Source organism: Hypanus sabinus, chromosome 3 (assembly GCF_030144855.1).
Source record: "Hypanus sabinus isolate sHypSab1 chromosome 3, sHypSab1.hap1, whole genome shotgun sequence".
NCBI lineage: Eukaryota > Metazoa > Chordata > Chondrichthyes > Myliobatiformes > Dasyatidae > Hypanus > Hypanus sabinus.
The window spans coordinates 21,280,314-21,303,730 of record NC_082708.1 but is presented as its reverse complement, the minus strand read 5'-3'; the positions used below and the strand labels follow the sequence as shown (position 1 = coordinate 21,303,730).

General features: G+C 40.3%; 1 protein-coding gene across 1 annotated transcript in view; it reads right to left on the bottom strand.

The window, feature by feature from the left end:
- LOC132390697 (uncharacterized) overlaps positions 1-23,417 on the bottom strand; it is a 37,069-nt gene that overhangs the window by 9,339 nt on the left and 4,313 nt on the right. Inside the window, exons 2-8 of the mRNA XM_059963254.1 lie at positions 20,249-20,620; positions 16,520-16,795; positions 14,553-14,999; positions 9,980-10,010; positions 7,674-7,711; positions 6,728-6,802; positions 1,587-1,642 (exon numbers count right to left, since the gene is read on the bottom strand). Coding sequence (XP_059819237.1) covers positions 1,587-1,642; positions 6,728-6,802; positions 7,674-7,711; positions 9,980-10,010; positions 14,553-14,999; positions 16,520-16,795; positions 20,249-20,620 — 1,295 coding nt within the window. The remainder of the gene's footprint in view (positions 1-1,586; positions 1,643-6,727; positions 6,803-7,673; positions 7,712-9,979; positions 10,011-14,552; positions 15,000-16,519; positions 16,796-20,248; positions 20,621-23,417) is intronic.

Genomic DNA, 23,417 nt, shown 5'->3' with positions numbered 1-23,417 from the left:
TCAAGCAATCCTGAGTCTTACAAAATAAATGAAACACAAAATTGAGGCCTTGCTTTTCCAAGGGATTTCTATCATTGTGCAGAGGAAAGAAACTTACAGAGCAAGTAATTTAAATTATGTTGCCCTGTTTTCCAAGAATGTGAGAACATCACTTTGCCACATTTTAAAAACATAACCAACAACAGATCCAATCTCAGTGCAGGCTAGAGTTGGACAAGGCTTTAGTCATCAATGACTTTAAATACATTAGACTTCTTCAACAAGCTTCCTAGTGGAGTGGAATTAATCCACAGGCGAAATAAGAAACTTTGCCTTCATATAAGTATCTGAGTCTTTCCATCCTCATCAGCAAACTTCAGTGTGCAGGCCACATTTGCATATGGACATGCTGAGCCTTAGGTTGACTTGTTCAACAAAAAATGTTTAAGTAAGTGGGTCTAGCATTCTCCATAAGAACAAAGGTCCTCCTCCAGTGTGCCTATATGGTAGAAACGCAAACTGCCCACCAACCCACACCAATGCCACTGACGAGAATCTGGAGAAAGTTAATACATTGGGAACCACGTCTCAGGGAAGATAGACGTCATTGGTGAAATTGACATGTACTTTCAGTACTCGAACTCTGACTGAGGAAAAGTGATTGAACATTAAGATTTAATAGCCAGCATGAAGCTTATCATCTACCAAGCATAAGTGATCCTTATCTTTCTGTTGTTGGGGAACAGAGAGTCTACAACAGCAACCACAAAGCATGAAGAGCTCAACTTTCACTGCCTGTGTAAAATCCACTGCCAGGTTGACCTATCTAATGTTCGCATCCCCTCCCAAACATTAGGTTTACTCATCTCTGCACTGAACTAACGCTGTAACCTGCAATTAATGGGCTCCTAGACAGGCTGTAGCGATGAATTGGTTTTGTGGCTGTGAAGTCACTTTCATGTTATTTGCATGATTCTAGGCCTCTGTGCCTCCCTCTGCAACTGGATCCTTGACATCGTAACTGGTAGACCACAATCTGCGGATTGAAGATAACATCGCCACCTCACTGACGATTAACACTGGCGCTCCCACAGGTATGTGTGCTTAGCACACTGCTCTACACTCTCTACATCCAAGATTGTGTGTTTGGCATAGCTCAAACGGCACCTATAAATTTGTTTATGATACTACCATTGTTGGCAGAATTTCAGATGGTGACAAAATGACGTACAGAAGCGAGATATACCAGTTAATTGAATGATGTTGTAGTAACAACCTTGCACTCAACATCAGCAAGACCAAAGAACTGATTGTGGACTTCAGGAAGGGTAAGACAAGGAAACACAATTCAATTCATATTTCCAAGTGTGTGATTTAGAATTATATCTACTATTATATAATTCATACAAAGGAATGTCATTCCATTGCAATTAAAATAACAGAAGAGTGACGTGGTACTCCTACATGGAGAAGATAAATTAGCCCCCCTTTCAATTGGTAACCTAAAAATCACGTAATGATGAGAATATTATAAATTGTAAAGGCACTTTGGGTTATCTGCTTATTTCCAACTGGTTCACGACATTTTATTGCCAAAAATTGCTGACCTCTATTGGACTTGTATTTTCATCTTCATCTTCATTCTTGTTGGGTTCTTGCATTCCTGCTGAAGAAGTAAAAAGTAACAGAAACAAAGAAAACCTATAGCACAATACAGGCCCTTTGGCCCACGATGGTGTGCTTACTTCAGAAATTACCTAGGGTAACCCATAGACCTCTATTTTTTTGAGCTCCATGTACCTGTCCAGGAGTCTCTTAAAACACCCTATCATATCTGCCTCCACCACCGTCACCAGCAGCCCATTCCACGCACTCACCACTCTCTGCATAATAAACTTATCCCTGACATCTCCTCTGTACCGACTTCTTAAGCACCTTAAAATTGTGCCCTCTTGTGCTAGCCATTTCAGCCCTGGGAAAAAGCTTCTGACTATCCACATGATCAATGCTTCTCATCATCTTATACATCTCTGTCAGGTCACCTCTCATGCTCTGCCGCTCCAGGGAGAAAAGGAGCAAAGGATGTTGGATTCATTCAACCTATTCTCATAAGGCATGCTCCCCAATCCAGGGAACATCCTTGTAAATCCACAGTTATTAAAATCATGTGCCTTTTCACAGTAAATCTTAAAATGGAGTTCCATGCCAAGTTAGCAACTTTTTAGGTTCTTGTTTAATACAAATCATGCTGCTTGTTTTTGTTGCAGTTTTTAAAGTTGACTGTCATCTGAAGTTAGAGATTTTCATTGCAGTGACGCTATTGTGGGCCGAAGGGCCTGTATTGTGCTGTAGGTTTTCTGTGTTTCTATTGTGGAAGGCCCTTAGTGCAGGATTGGAAAAAGTGATGAGATAATTAGAAAGCACTTGTATTATGTGGTGATCAGGTAGAGTTATTTGAGCCAAGGAATCTGCTGGGTTAACCTGCTAAAATAAGGAAAAATCATTTAGAATTGAAAAAGAAATCATACTTAAGGGTTTGGTTGAACTTGTACACCTCTATCAAAAGGCATGTTTCAATAGTCATGGGAGAGTTTAACATGCAGGTAGATTGGGAAAATCAGGTTGGTAATGGATCTCAAGAGAGTGAATTTGTTGAATGCTTTTTAGAACAGCTTGTCATTGAACCAACTAAGAGATCAGCTGGACTGGATTGGGTGTTATGTAACAAACCGGAGGTGATTAGGGAGCTTAAGGTAAAGGAACCCATAGGAAGCAGTGATCACAATATGAATGAGTTCAACTTGAAATTTGCTAGGGAGAAAGTAAAGTCTGATGTAGCAGTATTTCAGTAGAGTAAAGGAAATTACAGTGGTATGAGAGAGGAGTTGGCCAAAGTAAATTGGAAGGAGGTGCTGGCAGGGATGACAACAGAACAGCAATTGCTTGATTTTCTGGGGAAACTGAAGAAGGTGCAGCATAGATATATTTCAAAAACGAAGAAGTACTCAAATGGCAAAATAGTGCAACCGTGGCTTACAAGGGAAGTCAAAGCTAAGGTAAAAACAAATGAGAGGACATACAACAAAGCAAAATTAGTGGGAAGGCAGAGGATTAAGAAGCTTTTAAAAACGCTTAGAAAGCAACTAAAGGAATCATTAGTAGGGAAAAGATGAAATATTAAAGCAGGCTTGCAAACAATATCAAGGTGGATAGGAAAAGGTTTTTCAAGTGTATAAAAAAACAAAACAGATGAGAGTGGATATAGGACTGCTGAAAATGAGGCCAGAGAAATAATAATGGAGGACAAGGAGATGGTAGATGAACTAAATGTGTACTTTGCATCTGGCTTCTCTGTGGAAGATACTAGCAGTGTGCCCAGAATTGAAGGGTGTGAGGGAAGAGGAGTACAGTTACAGTTACAAGGGAGAAAGTGTTCAAAAAGCTGAAAGACCTGAAAGTGCATAAGTCACCCGGATCAGATGAACTGTACCCTAGGGTTCTAAAAGAGTTAGCACTAGAGATTGTGGAGGCATTAGTAATGATCTTTCAAAAATCATTGGACTCTGGTATAATTCCAGAGGACTGGAAAATTGCAAATGTCACTCCGCTCTTTAAGAAAGGAGGGAGGCAGCAGAAAGGAGATTATAGACCTGTTAGCCTGACCTTTCTGGTTGGAAAGATGTTGGATTCAATTGTTAAGGATAAGGTTATGGAGCACTTGGTGACATAGGACAAGACAGGACAAAGTCAGCATGGTTTCCTTAAGGGAAAAGCTTCCCTGATGAACCTGTTGGAATTCTTTGAGGATATTACAAGTAGGATAGGAAAGGGGATGCAGTGGATATTGTACATTTGGATTTTCAGGAGGCCTTTAACAAGATGCTTAGCAAGTTAATTGTCCATGGTATTACTGGAAAATTACAGGAGCATTGTCTGATTGGTAGGAGGCAGTGAGTGGGAATAAAAGGATCTTTTCTGGTTGGGTGCCAGTGGTTTTCCACAGGGGTCAGTGTTGGGTCTGCTTCTTTTTATGCTGTGTGTCAATGATTTTGATGATGAAATAGATGGCTTTGCTGCCATGTTTGCAGATGATACAAAGATTGGTGGAGGGGCAGGTACTGTTGAAGGAACAGGTAGGCTGCAGAAGGACTGAGAAACATTAGGAGAATGGGCAAGAAAGTGACAAATGAAACACAATGTTGGAAAATGCATGCTTATGCACTTTGGTAGAAGAAATAAATGTGCAAACCATTTCTAAACAGGGAGAAAATCCAAAAATCCCAGATGCAAAGGGACTTGGGAGTCCTTGTGCAGAACACCCTAAAGGTTACCTTGCAGGTTAAGCGAGTGGTGAGGAAGGCAAATGCAATGTTAGCATTCATTTCAAGAGGTCTAGAATATAAGAGCAGGAATATGATGCTGAGGCTTTATAAGGCACTGGTGAGGCCTCACCTTGAGTATTGTGAACAGTTTTGGGATTTTTATCTAAGAAAAGATGTGCTGGCATTGAAGTGCATTCAGTGGAGGTTCACAAGGATGATTCTGGGAATGAAAGGGTTATCATAAGTTTGATAGCTCTGGGTCTGTACTCACTGAAATTTAGAAGGATGAGGGGAAATCTCATTGAAACCTTTTGAATCTTGAAAGGCCTAAACAGAGTAAATATGGAAAGAATGTTTCCCATGGTGGGGAAGTCTAGGACAAAGAGGGCACAGCCTCAGGAAAGAGGGGCATCCATTTAAAACAGAGATGCAAAGAAATTTCTTTAGCCAGAGGGTGGTGAATTTGTGAAATTTGTTACCTCAGGAGGTCAGGTCACTGCATGTGTTTAAGGTGGAGGTTGATAGATTCTTGATTGGCCATGTCATCAAAGGGTACAGGGAGAAGGCTGGGCAGTGGGGCTGAGGAGGGAAGAAAAGGATCAGCCGTGATGGAATGGTGGAGTAGACTTGATGGGCCAAATAGCCTAATGCTACTCCTATGTCTTATGAATCAAATAGGCTATCTAATTATGAGGAAACATCTTGGTTTAGGAGAAAAACTAAGAAAGATTGAGTGATATAGTGGTTTTTCCTCAAGTGCTCTAGCTCGAGAATGATAACTAATTTTGGCACCAGTCCCCCAACTCAGATAACATTAACTAGTTAAGCACATTTTGGAGAATTGGTTTGTTTTCTTTTACTCTGAAAGTTGGTCTAATGAAATATTCTGAAAAAGACTAACATTGTCTATTTCACAGTCAGGCGGGTTTTTACAGGGAAGTGTTATAGGCAAGCAAGCATTGTCTCTTCATTACAGAGATCTCATAGGGAGACCCAATTAAACTGGGAAATACTAATCCCTCTCCCACTGGAGAGAAGATGCTGGTTGAAACTACACACTACCAGACACAAGGAGAGCTTCTACCATCTATAATTAGGCTCATGTGTTCAAGATTAATTCATGATCTCCCATTGTGGCCCTTACACTTTCTTTGTTTGCCCACACTGTAACTTCTCTGTTGTTGCTGCTCTCTATTCTACATTCTTTTCTGAGTACTTCAATGTACTGAAATATAGCATGAGCTGCCTTAATGGCACACAAACAAAGGATTTTCACTCTATCTCAGTACACATGACAATAATAAACCAATACCAAGTGTTACATTACATTAGAGGCCATCACAGACATTTTAGTGATAATAATATTTATTTTTAAATTAGAAATACAGCACGGTAGCAAGTCCTTACAGCCCAGCAAGCTGGTGCTGCCCAATTACACCTTGTTACCAACTAACTTAGACACACTCATCTTTGGAATGTGGGAGGAAACCGGAGCACCTGGAGAAAACCCATGCTGTCACAGGAAGGACATACAATTTCCTTACAGACAGCGGCAGGAAACAGATCTGGGTTCCTGGCGCTGTAATAGTGTTATGCTAACTGCTATGCCACTGGTGTTGCATTCTGTTAATCAATACCATGTTATTAATGTGTCATAGAAAACTACAGCACAGAAACAGGCTCTTCAGCCCATCTAGTCCATGCTGAACCATTTAAGCTGCCTCATTCCATTGACCTGCACCCAGAACATAGCCCACCATACCCCTCCTATCCATGTACCTATCCAAACTTCTCTCGAACGTTGAAATCAAAATTGCATCCACCACCTCTGCTGACAGTTCGTTCCACACTTCCACCACTCTGAGCGAAAAAGTTTCCCGTTATGTTTCCCTTAAACATTTCACATTTCACCCTTAGTGCATGATCTCTAGTTGTAGTCTCAACCAATCTCAATGGAAAAAGACTACTTGCATTTACCCTATCTATACACCTTATAATTTTGTATACCTCTATCAAATCTTCCCCTAAGGAGAATGAAGTTATAACCTATTTAATCATTTTTTATAACTCGGGTCCTCCAGTCCTGGCAACATCCTTGTAAACTTTCTACTCTTTCAATCTTATTTCCACCTTTCCTGTAGGTAGGTGACCAAAACTGCACACAATGCTCCAAATTACACCTGACTTACATCTTCTACAACCTAAACATTTCATCCCAGCTCCTGTACTCAGTTCTTTGATCAATGAAGGCCAAAAGTTTTCTTAATGACCCTATCTACCTGTGACACCACATTCAATGCATTTTGGACCTATATTCCCAGGTCCCTTTGTTCTACCACATTCCTCAGTGCCCTAAGCTCATTGCGTAAGATCTATGCTGGTTGGTCTTACACTGAGTTATTTTCTGAATGAATAAGACTACTTACCATTCATTCCATCTGTGGATCCCTTTGCGTCATTGTCATCATTCTCTGACTGCATTTGAACAGCATCTCGAGCTTCTTTAGGGGAAAGTAAACAAAACGTCGTAAACACTGAATATACCCAAGATATAAATCCACACCTAAGACTTTTGCAACAGTGCTATATTTGTCAACATGGAACAGAGAGAGCAAGTTTGTGATTCTGATGGGAGCAAAGGATGTTGGGAATGGCTGGAGCATCATGGGAGGAGTTTCAGGAGCAAGAGGTGACACAGCTGCAGGCACACCTAGTCCTGAGACACCATGCAAGGTCATCTGATTTCAAACAATTGGTTTATTGATCATTACAGAATGTCTCTTTGGTGTTTCAAACTCCCCTTCCCCTTTTCCCAACCATTATTCCTCTCTCTCTAACCCCTTCCCACTCTTAGTTCACAATAGTGACCCATATTAGAATCAGATTTATCATCACTCACTATGTCATGCAATTCTTTTTTTGTGGCAGCAGTACAGTGCAATACATAAAATTATTACAGTACTGTGCAAAAGTTTATGCACCCGAGTTATCTATCTATATCTAGCTATCTATGTATCTATATATCAAATACTTCTGCACAGTACTTTAATTACAGAGAGACCCTTTATTGCATAGTATACCGATAATTGAAATACAGCATGACAGTCACCAAAAACTGTAAGATAGATTTGGAGAGTGTTTCTTTCATCCATAAACAATATGACGGCTGAAGTACAAGTTGTTCCCTACACACAAAAAAATTGCAAACAGTATCTAATTACAGGCATGATTTCAGAGAAATGTGTGGGGGGGTGTTCTGAGTAAATAACACACATGTTAAATTGCAATGCAGCTGGCAAAGAAGGAAAAGTGATATTTATAGATGCAAGCCGATCTCAAGCATCGAAGAAAAGTTTTTTTTGTTCTTCTTACCAGGTACCTCTGAACTTGGGACATCGTCATTTGGGTTACTGCAACAGTAATTTACGGAGTTGAGAATTTTGCCAAATGCAAAGAATTACATTTTTTAAAAACATGCAAATAAACTGTTCGGCTAGTATTGAATTTGCAGTCAGGAATTCCTTAAAACAATTCTGAACATGGTCTCTAGGCCTGAGTTTGCAATCAACACCAGTCAGTACATTTACCCAAAGTCTTAAACCACATCCCTGCCTTAATTACAGAACTGTGAGCCTCTTGAATAGCAAGCTTGATCTATTTTATGTTCCGGGCAAACTTAGGCCTGGCTTCATGGGGTCTCAGATGAAACCAATGTGCCTCACCTCAGTTCAGTGAACAAAAAGATTCTAGGCGCTAATCACAAAAACACAAGAAAACAGAAGCATGAGTAGGCCACTCAGCCCCGCAAGATTACGCCAAAGCCCCACCATTACCCCTATACATAATAAAGTGATCACTGAATATACAGTATGTTCATGGTCTTCTACTGTAGCCCTTCCACTTCAAGGTTAGATGTGTTGTGTGTTCAGTGATGTCTTCTGCACACCACTGTTGTAATGTGTGATTATTTGTGTTACTGTTGCCTTTTTGTCAGCTTGAACCATTCTCTTCTGACCTCCCTCATTAACAAGGTCTTTTCGCCCTTAGAATTGCTGCTCACTGGATGTTTTTTGTTTTTCACACTATTCTCTGTAATGGCATTAAAAAAAAGGCTTGGAACTCTTGCTCCACAGATTGTTGTGAGTGAAAATCTCAGGAGATCAGCCATTTCTGAGATACCCAAAATACCTCATCTGGCACCAACAATCATTCCACTGTCAAAATCACTTCAATCACCCAGTCTACTGTTTGGTCTGAACAACAGCTAAGCCTTTTGACCACATCTGCATGCTTTTATGCATTGAGTTGCTGCCACATGATTGGCTGATTACATATTTGCACTAATGTGCTGGTGTACCTAATAAAGTGGCCACTGAGTGTTTGTTTGCGAAAGTCACTCCGTATTCATCTAAAACTCAAGGAATACCAATCCAAACTATTTAGTCTTTCTTGACTTGCTTGCTAACTTTTTGAGATTCATGAATTAGAACACATATATCCCTCTAAGTATCACTCATAGGCAACCTCTGTCCATTTAGATAATCTGACTTGTGATTCCACTTACTGAAGTGCATAACCTCATATTCCTTCACATTAAACTCCATTGGCCATGTTTTGTCCAGTCTCTCAATTTATCTGTATTTATTTTTATTTAGAGGATGGAGCAAGCCACATCATCCAGCCGCCCATAAAGTTAGCCTAATCACAGGACAATTTACAAAGACTAATTAACCTAACAGGTATATAACAGGTACTATAATTGGACAGAGCACTCAGAGGAAACCCACGCCATCACGAACAGAATGCACAAAGGCCTTACAGACAGTGTCAGAATTAGACTCTGACACCCCAAGCTGTAATGGTGTCACTATGTTACCATCGTGCTCAATTGAAGAATCACAATATCCTCATTACAACTTTCCATTCCATCAATTTTCAACTTGAAAAACTTGAAGCCCTTACATCTTTTTCCCTCTTCCAGGTCATGAATGTGAATAGTATACAATCGAAGGTCAAGATCCAATCTAAAAGATATTCAACTAGTTACATCCCTGCAACCTGAAAATAACCCAGTTATTTCAGCATCTGCAGAAACCCTCCTGTACTTGCTGGGGTTTAGAAGAATGATGCAGTATGTCACTGAAACCTATGGTATATTGAAAGGCCGAGATAGAGTGGATGTGGGGAGGATGTTTGCTATAGTCGGGGGTGTAGGACCAGAGGCCATTGCCTCAGAATTGAGGTACTTTCATTTGGAACAGAGATGAGGAGGAATTTGTTCAGACAGTAGATGAATCTGTGGAATTCATTGCCACAGATGGCTGTGGAGGCCAAGTCATTTAAAGAGGAGGCTGAAGGGTTCTTGATTAGTAAGGCCATCAAAGGTCACAGGGAGAAGGCAGGAAAATGGGATTGAGGAGGAGAGTATATCAGCCATGATGGAATGGTGGAGCAGACTTTATGAGCTAATACTGCCCCTATGTCTGCCTATTACTATTTGCACTTCTGTCATTTGTTCTATAGAAAGTGGAAATAGATTAGATCCCAAACTCTTTCTACACACCTTTTAAATTTGTATTACAGCATGTAACTGATCCTACAATAAATGATCTCTTCGTTGAAACCTGTTCTAACTATTCAAGAATACATATATAAGAAAAATCCACATAAGCTTGTACCTTGCGTTATGTTCCACATCATGAGTTCCAACTGTTTAAAACAGAAATAAGACATTAAATACCGAGCATCTCTTTTATATTCTTCAATGTTTTGTCATGCAATACATTTGATGTGTAATAGTACACAGTTCTGATATTTTCCATTGTTTCACAAGGCTATGCTTCTCTTGAAGCATTGACCAGAAAAATGGCAGATAAAAAAAATCAGTTTATTATCAAAGCATCTATGTTACCCTATACGATCCTGGGATTAATTTACAGGTTAAAAAAAGGAATATAATGGAATTTTATGTAAAACTATATATAAATATAAAAACAATATAGATTGATAAGCACAAATATGCAAAAGAAAATTGTACAAATAAAACTAATACTGATAATGAGTTATAAAGTTGATGGTGGGTTATAGTTAAATTATTCCTTTTTTGTAAAGTATTTGCTTGGAGATAAAATTTTTAACCTGGGCAGGGAACAAGATGAGTATAACACTGAATAGAATTTGGTGAAAATTCCCACCTGTTTTATGACCACCCAGCAAATTGTTAATGTTATCTGGATCTTTGTTTTTTCAGAATTTTCAATTTGCACACTTTTTTGGGCAATTTCAAATTCCAATACCTATATGATATCACACAGCCATGTTTTAAATTATATTTGGCTCAATAACATACTTGAAAAAGAAAAATATATTAATATAGTAAGTATGTTGAGAAAATAAAATAAAATTTCCTATTGTCCTTATATTATGTTACAGGCACTACATTGTACTTTACATAAAGAGCTATGCTTGAATGGCAATATAGGTTCTCGGTCTCATCTGTCACCATAGGGCAACAGTGACTCTCTTTATCTAGATAGAACATAGAACACAGAATAGCAGAGCACAGTACAGGCCCTTCGGCCCACAATGTTGTGCCGACCCTCAAACCCTGCCTCCCGTATAACCCCTCCACCTTATATTCCTCCATATACCTGTCTAGTAGTCTCTTAAATTTCGCTAGTGTATCTGCCTCCACCACTGACTTAGGCAGTGCATTCCACACACCAACCACTCTCTGAGTGAAAACCTTCCTCTAATATCCTCCCTGAACTTCCCTTCCCTTACCTTAAAGCCATGTCCTCTTGTACTGAGCAGTGGTGCCCTGGGGAAGAGGCGCTGGCTGTCCACTCTATCTATTCCTCTTAATATCTTGTATACCTCTATCATGTCTCCTCTCATCCTCCTTCTCTCCAAAGAGTAAAGCCTTAATCTCTTAATCTCTGATCATAATCTATACTGTCTAAAACAGGCAGCATCCTGGTAAATCTCCTATGTACCCTTTCCAATGCTTCCACATCCTTCCTATAGTGAGGCGACCAGAACTGGACACAGTACTCCCAAGTGTGGCTGAACTAGAGTTTTATAGAGCTGCATCATTACATCGCATCTCTTAAACTCTATCCCTCGATTTATGAAAGCTAACATCCCATAAGCTTTCTTAACTACCTTATCTACATGTGAGGCAACTTTCAGGGATCTGTAGACATGTACCCCCAGATCCCTCTGCTCCTCCACACTACCAAATATCCTGCCATTTACGTTGTACTCTGCCTTGGAGTTTGTCCTTCCAAAGTGTACCACCTCACACTTCTCTGGGGAGTTCTTTGACCTCCTGCAAAACCTCTGCCAATGTGAGGGCAAAACATTAGAAGAATTCTACCAACAAGTCTCTGTTGCCTCTATTTATATATGTTTTTCTACTCTTGACCTCTGCCACTCCCACTCACTCTAAAAGGGAAGTCCTTACATTTACCAAGTTTGTGTTGACAAGCTGTTCAACCCTGGTCAAGTCTGAATTTTTTTTTCACGTGTTATACCAGTCATAGTTGGAGTTATGTGTGAAGCTTTGATCACCCAGCTACAAAAAGGATGTCAGTCATCTGGAAAAGGTGCAGAAAAGATTCACAAGGATATTACCAGCACTGGGAATATAACCAGAGAGGTTAGATTAAGATGAGATTGAAAAGGAAAGATTTAAAAAGGACCAGAGGGGGGTGTTTTTCTCAAAGAGAGATATCTGCCAGAGAGAGCAGTAGAGGCAAATACAATTACAATGTTCAATGGAGCAGAGCTCCACCAAAGAATTATCTATCTCTGCACTTCTTGGCTCTGCACTTCTTAGTCTGCCCAGATCAATAGCTAATCCTCTTGTTAGACACACTTTGCGTATATGGGCTCAGATCAGGAAATGCTATGGTTTCCAGGGGTTTTCCGTTTCCAGCCCTATTGCTCATAATCACCTTTTTTTACCTACTACATACGATTCAGCATTCCAGGTTTGGTATAGGAAGGTCTTTTCATTGATAATCGCTTCACTTCTTTTCAGCAGCTCTCTGTTAAGTTCAATCTGCCCAATGCTCATTTTTTCAGATATCTCCAAATCCGACACTTTATTGCTCCTTTAATTCCTAACTTTCCTGAAATGCCTGCGAAAAATGCTATGGACCTATTTCTTTCCATGAATCCACTAGGTAAAGGCTTAATATCAATCATCCGTGATAAACTAGTGGCCTTATGACGGGCCCCCATGGATAAAATCAAAATGGCCTGGGAGCAGGATTTAAATATCTCCTTTTCTGAGGAGAGCTGGGATTCAGTTCTCAAATTGGTTAACTCAACCTCTCTTTGTGCTCGCCACTGCCTTTTACAGTTTAAGATTGTTCATAGAGCCCATATGTCTAAATCTAAACTATCTCGATTCTACCCTAGCGTTAGTCCGCTCTGTGATAAATGCAAGAGGGGCGTGGCCTCTCTCATCCATATGTACTGGTTCTGTCCTAGCTTGGAGAAATTCTGGAAAGATGTCTTCACTACGTTATCGTGTATTCTGAATCAGCACCTAGAACCAAACCCCTTAATTGCTCTGTTCGGTTTTTGGGGCGAGACAGATTTATGTCTGGGTCCGACCAAATGCTGAATATTATCCTTTCCCTCTCTTCTGGCTAGACGCTTGATCCTCCTCAGATGGAGAGATGCTGCCCCGCCCACTCATGCTCAATGGCTTAACAACATCATGGCCTGTTTGGACCTCGAAAAAATTAATTATTCAGTTCTCAATTCGGATCTAAAGTTCCATAAGGTCTGGGGACCTTTTATCGAGTACTTTCATAACCTTCCTCTTGACTAGGGTTTTTTTGTTCTTTTCAGTCCCTTGCTTTCAGCTCCTTTTTTTATTCTGGTAGAAGGCATTATTATCCTCTGTTGCTGAGTATATTCACAGTCTGGGAGCTTGGCTGTCCTGACTTATACTCTCTATATTGTGTTGTGGTTGGTCTGGAGTTGCTGTTGTTTTTTCTTGTGTTGTGGGGCTTGGGGAGGACACTAAGCTTACTTGTCTTTAATTTAGGTGCTTTTTTTTTTGCTAAATTCTCTTCGTTTGTAGCATATTGTTATTGTATGCTTAATTTTGCACTGTTTTAATGTTCCTCATTGGGATTTGGGGTTTTTAATTTGTAAAATGTTTTGAAAAACTAATAAAAAAAATTAAATAAAAACAATTACAATGTTTAAAAGAGATTTGGACAGATACTTAAATACAAAAGGCCTAGAGAGATATGGAGCAAATATAGTCAACTGGTACAAGCTCAGGTAGGCAGTTCAGCTGAAAGGCATGCCTCTATGCTCAAGGGGTCATTTTTGCATATTTGCCAATGCGTTCCACAGTTTATGTTGTGGCTGCACCAGTTAATTACAGTAATATTCTACTTGCCTTGGTTCAGGAGAGGGTTTAGAAATAAGAGGTGCAAGGGGACTTGGGAGTCCTTATGCGGGATTTCCTGAAGGTTAACTTGCAGGTTGAGTCATTGATCGGGAAGGCAAATTCAACATTAGTATATATTTTGAGGGGACTAGAATATAAAAGCAAGCCTTTATAAGACATTGGTCAGACTGCACTTGGAGTATTATGAGCAGTTTGGGGCCTCATCTAAGAAAGGATTTGTGCTGGCATTAGAGAGGGCCAAGGACAGGTTCATGATAATGATCCCAGAAGGAAAACATATCCCAGGGTTAATGTATGAGGAACAGTTGAAGACACTGGACCTGTACTCGCTTGGGTTTAAAAGAGTGAGGAGGGATTTCATTGAAGCCTTTAAATATTAAAAGGCCTAGGTAGAGTGAATCTGGAGAGGTTGCTTCCAATAATGATGACTTCTAAGACCGGGGCACAGCCTCAGAATACAAAGGTATTCTTTTGAAACAGAGATAGGAGGACTTTCTTTAGCCAGAGGCTGCTGTATCTGAGGAACTCATTGTCACAAGTGGCTGTGGAGGTCAAGACGTTGGATATATTTAAAGTGGAGGTTGACACATTCTTGATTAGTAAGGGTGTTGAAGGTTATGAGGAGAATGGGATTGAGAAGGAACTGAATGGCAGAGCGGATTCAATGGCTGAATGGCCTAATTCTGCTCCTATGTCTATGGTCTATATTTTGCAAAAAGCTGATGCTAATGGACATGATTCAACAACATCCGACTATGACAATTATTCCAAATTAATGCTAAAATCCCTACATTGTGAAAGAGAATATTTACATTTACAGTTTCCTCTGCATCGTTTGCAAATGAATGTGATGATTATAAGCAGGAGAATTCCACCAAGGATGATGCACATGTATGTTGGAAACTGACTCCGTCCATTGTTGACTGTGACTGGGCAGAGCTTTTCAGTGGATCCCAGCTGATCGGGAATCACGTCCTCGTTCCACGGATCTGCTGTCTCAGTGGTTACTATTGTATCCATTATTGTGGTGGGGGAACTTTGTATTTTCGGGCTAGTGACTGGAGAGGTGTCCTGCATCCACTCTAAATCACTCCACATATTCAATGAGGCATTTGTGGTCTCCGGTGCTGGTGTCATGGTAGTAGTGATCTCTTGGGTCGTTGATGTTGTTGTGGATACAGAAGTGGTAGTAGAAATCAGTGTACTCACTGGGTAATCATAATCTCCAGCAAACATAGTGGTATCTAGAAAATCAGTTTCTGTAATGGTAAAGGAATAATTAATATCTTGACAAGATCAAAAAATAAACTTGTCAATTTACTGAATGTACTCATGGGTGAATTGACACCAGTATAAATAATTACAACCAAAAACATCGTATTCCTCCAAATACCATTACCACCTGTAACAACCAGTCCTTCATGGTGGTATTAAACATAATCATAACTCCTAATGATAACTCAGAGCAAAACACAAAATGCTGGAGGAACTCAGCAGGTCAGGCAGCATCTGTGGAGGAATTTCATGCTGAGACCCATCCAGTATCTTGTATGCTCTCTAGATTTCTGGCATCTGCTTTTATTGTGTTAATGATAACTTAAAGATGGTCTCATGCAGTCAGTCGTGTTGTTAATTGTTTTTACACTTGATATGCCTCCAAAATGTTTCAAACTTTTCCTTAATTTAACCTACAACCTAGTAACATCACAGCCTAAACCTTCACTGCATCTTACAAAGGTCAAATATGCTGTTGAATGGATATCCACTCAGTGGGCACTTCATCGGGTACCTCCTGTACCTAAAAAGTTGGCCACTGAGTTTATGTTCATGGCCATCTGTTGCTGTAGCCCATCCACTTCAAGGTTCAACGTGTTGTGTATTCAGAGATGCTCTTCTATGCACCACTGTTGCGATGTGTGGTATTTTGAGTTCCTGTCGCCTTCCTTTCGGCTTGAACCAGTTTGGCCATTCTCCTCTGACCTTTCTTATTAACAAGCCTGTTTTAACAGAACTGCCGCTCACTGGATTTTTTTTCCTTCATTCTCTCTAAGCTCTAGAGACTGTACTGTGTGAATATTCCAGGAGATTCGCAATTCCCGAGATATTCAAACCACCCAGTCTGGCACTGACAGTCCACAGTCAAAGTCACTTAGACCACATTTCTTCCCCATTCTGATGTTTAGTCTGAACAACAACTGAAACTCCTGACCACGTCTGCATGCTTTTGTTCATTGAGTTGCTGCCACATAATTGGCTGATTAGATATTTTGGATTAAGGAGCAGGTGCACAGGTGTACTTAATAAAGTGGCCACTGAGTGTATTTAACCACAAGCAAAAACAAACTGCTGGAGGAATTCAGCAGGTCCAGTTGCACTGACAGGGAGAAAAAGGGATTCTCAATGTTTCAGCTCAAGACCCCTCTCCCGTCTCCTCTTTTTACTGGTTGTGATGCAGAGGGGAATCAGCCAGTATACAGAGGGAGAGGTAGGATGGGGATTGGTGGAACCAGGTGAAAAGGGATAGGGGAGGCATTGATGGGAAGATAAAGCTCAGTGAGGTGGGCGTGTGGAGTTGGACAACAGTGGGTTGCGTGTCTTCAGGACAGTTGAGAGGAAAGGGGTCAGATTAAGCCAGGTGGGGTTATACGTTTAGATAACACAAAATTCACGTGGACGTTTATTTAATGTGATGACATTATTTGGAGAAAATTTGACCACATTTTCTGGTATCTCATACCCATCTGCACATTGTTCTGCTTAATGGGACATTTTATCTTACCTATGTTCAGGCATATTTCGGTCACAATAGATTCTTTCTTGGCCATACTGCATCCATATTTCTTCAAGTGCTCCTGATCCACATGAGAAATAACAAGGGAGTGTCCACCATTGGTAATGCTGACAACTCCAGTGTCTGATACTGCTAATCCATCATATTGCCATTTTATTCGGGGCGTTACCAATTTCGTTCCACAATACGTACAGGTTAATGTAACTTTGTCTCCAATTGATGCAACGGGTGGTTCCACAGTCAGATATAGATTAGACCAGCACCCTGAAAAAAATGCCTTTATTATGTATAAAATAATAGACATTCAAGGTTGTTTAATTTAATTTCCTGTACACAAGTGTAAAGAGAACAAAATAATTGCTACTTTGGGTCCAATACAGCACAAAAAAACACAAAAGATAAAGAACACAATGATAATAATAAAACAAAATAAATATAAATACATATGCTAGCTTCTACACAGAGGTTGATTGTATGACCATAACATGATGCAGGCTATACATAAAGTGACTGATGGGAAATAATAAAGAGGTGGTGGAGGTGTTGATCATCCTTACTGTTTGGGAAAAGTAACTGTTTTTGAGTCTTGTGGTCCTGGTGTGGATGTTACGTAGCCTCCAACCCGATGGGAGTGGGACAAACGGTCCCTGAGCAGGGTGGGTGAGATCCTCCATGATGTTACTGGCCCTTGTTTGGCACATTTGTGTCATTGATGGCGGGTTGGCTAGTGTCAGTGATATTTTGAGTAATTTTGACTTCCTGTCAGCTGCAGTGCAGTTTCCGTACCATAAGTGATGCATCTTGTTAGGATGCTCTCCACTTAACATCTGTAGAATGACATGAGTATGGATGTGTGAAGTCCAGCTCTCAGCAGCATCCTCAGAACGTAGAGGCATTGCTAAGCTTTCTTGAAAGTGTAGGAGGGGGTTCTGGGATCATGAGAGGCTGCGTGTGATGTGCACTCTCAAGAGTTTGAAACTGCTTTCAGTTTCTACTGCTGTACCACCAATATAATTGGGGGTGAAAGTCAGAGTTATACAACCTGCAAACTTCTGGCCCAACTGATCCAAGCTGACCAAGTTGCCTAGCTGAGCTAGTCCCATTTGCCTGTGTTTGGCCCATATCCTTCTTCCTATTGATATACCTGTCTAAATGATTTTTAAACATTCTACTTGTACCCACCTTTACCACTTCCTCTGGAAGGTCATTGCACATAGGCATCATCCTCTGTGTGGAAGAAGTTGCCCCTCAGGCCCCTTACGAATCTTTCCCCCCTCGCCTTAAATCTGTGACCTCGATTTTTAGATTCCCCTGCCCTCGGACAAAAACTGTGACCATTCACTCTATCTTTTCCCCTCATTATGTTATATACCTCTATAAAATTATCTCTCAGTCTCCTGTGCCCCAGAAGAAAAAGGCCTAGCCTATGCAGTCTCTCCTTATAGCTCAACTAAACCAGTCCTATTATCATTGTTATGAATCTTTTCTATACCGTTTCCAGCTTAATGGCATCCTTCCTATAGTTAGGTGACCAGAACTGCACACCATACATCAAATGTGGTCTCTCAACATGGTTTACAGCCCTGGCTGGCAAAGGCTGCCATGCTAAGTACTTTCTTATCCACTCTGGCTACCTAAACACCTTTTAAACTTTCATCTAGCTCAGGTACCACATCATAATGATAGTTATATGTTTTGCTTTGACTTTGAATAATGAACCTAACCAGGTAGGCCTCGTGTAGTTAAATACTGCTTCCAAAATGACGTTTTCTAGATAAGATTATACTAAATCTTTAAGAAACAGGATCGATTCTTCCTCATTAACTTTGGATTTCTACATCTGAATCATAGGGAAAGGTTGGGATGAGGAGGAACTGAATAATTCACATTAAACAGCCTATTGGTGTTCTGCCTATCAACAAATGGACAGAAAGTTAGAAAATGATTCCAAAACCTCCACCTTCTGCAGTAGATCATGCAACCTAGTTCCTCATCATCTCCAAAAGCAGCTGCACTAATTCCTGCACTAGAAGCAGGGAGGGCCAAATTATTGTAAATTTCATGTAAAAGTCTGGAATATCTTCTTTGATAAATCAAGATAAGCTCTGGAAGACCATAATTATTCTTGAGTCATGACTAGGAATATTTTAATTCATGCATTGTGCCCCACAAATGTTCTCAAGAACGTGTTCTTCAGGACACCGCTGTTGTAACGTATGAGTATCTGAGTTACTGTTGCCTTCCTGTCAGTTTGAACCAGTCTGGCCATTCTCCTCTGACCTCTCTCATTAACAAAGTATTTTTGCTCACAGAACTGTCACTCACTGGATGTCTTCTGTTTTTCACACCATTCTCTGTAAAGTTTAGAGACTTATGAGTGAAAGCCCCAGGCGACCAGCAAGTTCTAAGATACTTAAACCATCCCATCTGGCACTAACAATCATTCCACAGTCAAAGACACTTAGATCATATTTCTTACCCATTGTGAAGTTTGGTCTGAATAACATCTGAACCTTTTGACCATGTCCCAAAATCCTAAATGATATATAAACTAAGGTACTTTTTTCAGCATTTTTCCTTCCACCTTGTTTAGTTATTAATTTGATAGACCTACATTGTACAGTTTTCAAAGACCTATTATAAAGTCATAAAAATTGTACATTTACCTCTTGGTAAAACAGATCAAATTTTTTGCCAGTTTTTGTCATTAACACAGAACAATGCATTTCATTGTATATTTTGATGTACGTAGATCTGACGAATAAACCCTAATCTTTGTCAGGGCTTGTCCTTAAAGTTACTTTTCAGTTCAATCTTACTGAACACAGAATGTGTTTCATTGATCCCCCATCCCATTTCAATCTATTTCTTTGATCTTTCTCTGTACCTTATGCCCATTTATTCAGCACTTCACATTGATTTTCCCTTCTTTTAACACTGTGACTTTTCTACAGAAAACAGCACCATCAAAGCTCCTCATCTAGCTCAAACCCATTCATAACTAATCAAGAGTGAAAATAAACACTGTTAATATTTCAGGTCGATTAACTTTTCATCAGAATGTTTTAAGATGAACAAATTCCCAGAAGATTACGAAGTGAGGACCATTAATACATAACTTTGTACACTAACTAGGTCATGCAATCTCATATGTCACCCTCCCAAGCTGCCCTTTCAACTAATTCAAGGATCAATAAACTAAAAGATCATAAAACATAGTGTAGGAGCAGAATTAGCCTATTTGTGTCCATAGAGTTTGCTCCTCTATTCCATCATGGCTAATTTATTATCCCTCCCAATCTCGTTCTCCTGCTTTCTCCCCAGAACTTTCAATACCCTTACTAATCAAGAATCTATCAGCCTCTCCTTTAAATATACCCAATCACTTGGCATCCACAGCCATCTATGCCAATGAGTTATAGGCCAGAACCATCAAACGCTCCTTATATGCTAACCCTTTCATTCTGGGATCATTCCCGTGAACCTCCTCAGGATCCCCACCAATGTCAGCATATCTCCCTTAAATAAGGAGCACAACACTGCTCACCATAAAGGGGCAAGTTTCAGGGAAATGTTTGAGAATGTTCCTTTGAATATCTACAGATACTGTAGCTGAATAGTCCTAACCTGAAATGTTAACTCCATTTCTCTGTGAAGATGCTGACTAACCAGTTGAGAATTTCTGACTAATTTTGTTTCTCTTCTACTCATACGTACCTGGTTTCACTATTAGTCTCACTTTCTTCTCATCAGAGAGATATTCATGGGCACAGATGAATTCCCCCGAGTCAGGTATCTTTATTCCCCTGATAGTGATTGAATAATCGCCCTTCTTAACTCTTGATCGGTATACCAGCACTCGTCCCTTGAACTCCTCTTCAAATACTGTTCTTCCATCAGGATAAATGTCCAGTATCTTTCCACCAGTGGAGCCACTACATTCTGGGTACATCGCTGTCCAGTACCAGCTCACAGGGCGATCATACGGAAGCTGCCTAGAGATTAAGCAGCTAAGTGTTTCAACACCTCCAACAGTCACTGTCAACTCTTTTTCATCTCCAACAGCAAATTCAACGAAAGCAAAGAGAGCTAAAAGAGTAGCACAAAGTTTAGTACCATAATTTAAGTACTAATGTTACCATAAAGTTCATTAATTTTCCATCACTGTTGGAATACTTCTAAGAAATTGAGATGGATAGCTTAGAATGATTACATACAATTTGACCAGGACCATAAAAAAAAGTTCAAAGTAAAACTTATTACTGGAGTGCATTCACATCTCCAGATACAACCTTGAGATTCTTTTTCCTGTGGGCATACTCAGCTAATCTATAGAACAGTAACTATAAACAGGATCAATGAAAGAACAAGTAGAGCATAGAAGACAATAAACTGTGCATATGCAAATAGCAATAAATAACGAGAGCATGAAATAACAAGATAAAGAGCTCTGAAAATGAAATCATTGATAAGACATTGGAGGAGTTTTGGGACATTCGCCCATCAATTCTGCTTCGTGATTCCAACATGGCTCATTTATTATCCCTCTCAATCCCACTCTCCTGGCATCTCCCCACAAGCTTTGATGTCCTTACCAATCAAGAACCTCTGCTTTAGTTATACACAATGACTTGGCCTGCACAGCCATCTGTTGCAATGTTGAATGAAGTAGAAATTAAAGTAAATTGGATAGTGAAGACTGGAGAATACCAGTTGGCTTAAATCATCTGATTTTATAGGAAGAAAAGGTGAAGGTTGGAAGGCAAGAAATGTACCCTCCAATTTTAAAGGTTACATGTTGTAAAGGTCGGTATTTGAGACTGAAATGAAACAATTCAACAGTGGAGAGAATGAAGGAGGAAGTAGCAGGATGCATAGGAGCAAAACAAAAGTGCTGGAGGAATTCACTGGCTCAGGCAGCCCCTATGGAGAGAAACGAACAGTCTGTGCTGATGAAGGATGTCTGCTTGAAAGGTTTTCCAGGGTTGAAATGTCTAATACCAGAGGGACTGCATTGAAGGTGAGAGGGGGTAGGTTCAAAGGGAATGTGAGGGGTAAGTTTTTTACTCAGACAGTGGTGAATGCCTGAAATGTGCTGCCTGGTATGGTGGTAGAGCTAAATACATTAGAGGCCTTTAAGAGACATTCAGACAGGTATGTGAATGTGAGGAAAATGGAGGAATATGGACATTGTGTAGGGATTAGTGTTTGGGTGTTTTCGATTTGCTTTTTAGCTGGTTCAGCACAACATTGTGGGCCGAATGGCCTGTTCCTGAGCTGTACTGTTCTATGTTCTATACTTATTCCCCTCCATAGATGCTGCCTGACCTGCTGAGTTCCTCCAGCATTTTCTGTGTGTGTGTGTGTGTTTCTGTGGATTACCAGCATCTGCAGAATCTCCAGTATTTATGATTTGGTGGAGGAGCTTGCCAGGTCAGGCAGCATCTATGGAGGGAAATGAACAGTTGGCATTACAGGCCAAGTCCCTTCATCAGGATGGTCACCCTGAACCTAATTTCGCTCGACCTGCTGATTTCCTTAAGCACCTTTCGTATTGCACCAGGTTCCAGCATCTGGAGTCTCTCGTAACCTTGGAATGCATAGGAGATTAGTAAAAGAACAACCTTCCTCTGTCAACTCAGTTATCATTCAGCACAATCTAATTCTAAGGTAAATTTTGTGTTTTAAAATGCCTCTCCAAAAGCAGTCAGATTGAAATTCCTATGCATTGATGAATAAGGGTTGACTAATTGGTGGTATCTAGCTGGATTGGGTTTATCCTGTATTCTGCATACACAATGTACCTGGGCAATTTTCCACAATATTGTAACTGCACTGCAAAGACTTGGTCTGAATTGCAAGTTTTCAGTGCTAGCAGCCAGAATGTTGTCTGGTCCAAAGCCTTCATTATACCTAGTGCTCCCAGCCACTGAGGTCACAGAGTGAATTACATTGGCTGAAGACCTGCTTCTGTAACAGTGGAGATCTCAGGAAGAAGCCTGGATGGATCATGTAAGCCAGGAGTTTCATGCCTCATCTTGGCATTTAAATGCAGTTTTCCTCAGGCAGCTCAACACAGTGTGGGCTTGCTAAATTGATGGTGAATTTCCTCAGTGATATCTTTATTTACTGAACAGTGGCTCCTGAGATGTAGCAAGGGGGTCCATGTTTCTAAGGGTCTCATAGTGTCCTTAACTGGCTGAGGGCAATGTTGTGCACTGTGGCATTTTGGTAGAGAGAATTTGTGTTCTGCATATCGAGTATAAGACCATAAGACATAGAAGCAGAATTAGACCATTCAGTTCATCAGATCTACTTCAATCGTAACTGATCTATTTTCCCTCTCAACACCATTCTCCTCATAACCCTTTAATCCCCTTACTATCTAGAACCTATCAACCCCAATTTCAAATATACCCAATGACTTGGCTTTCACAGCCACCTAGCAATTAATTCCACAGATTTACCACCCTCTGACATAAGAAATTGCTCCTCGTCTCTATATAAGGCTCACACTCTCACAGTGATTACTTCTACCAATGTTATTATGAACAGAGACATCTGCCACTAAGATCAATGCATTACAGCTGAAGCAAGATTGCTCTGTGTGTTAGTTCACTCATGACCTGCCTCAAACTCAACATGGCTGCCATGAACAAGGTCCAGACTCAGCCAGCACAGTCCAGAATCATGCTAGCAAGCCACTTGTAGACATGGACCTCGAAATCTGCCAACCAGTGTGTATTCTGTGCCCTTGTTACTTCTGGTTCTCCTCCTTCTGCTGCAAGGCCTTTCCTCATCAGCAATTAAACAGTGACCTTAACTGGGTTTCCTCTGGGTGCTCTGGTTTCCTCCCATATTCCAAAGACGTACAGTATGAGTTATG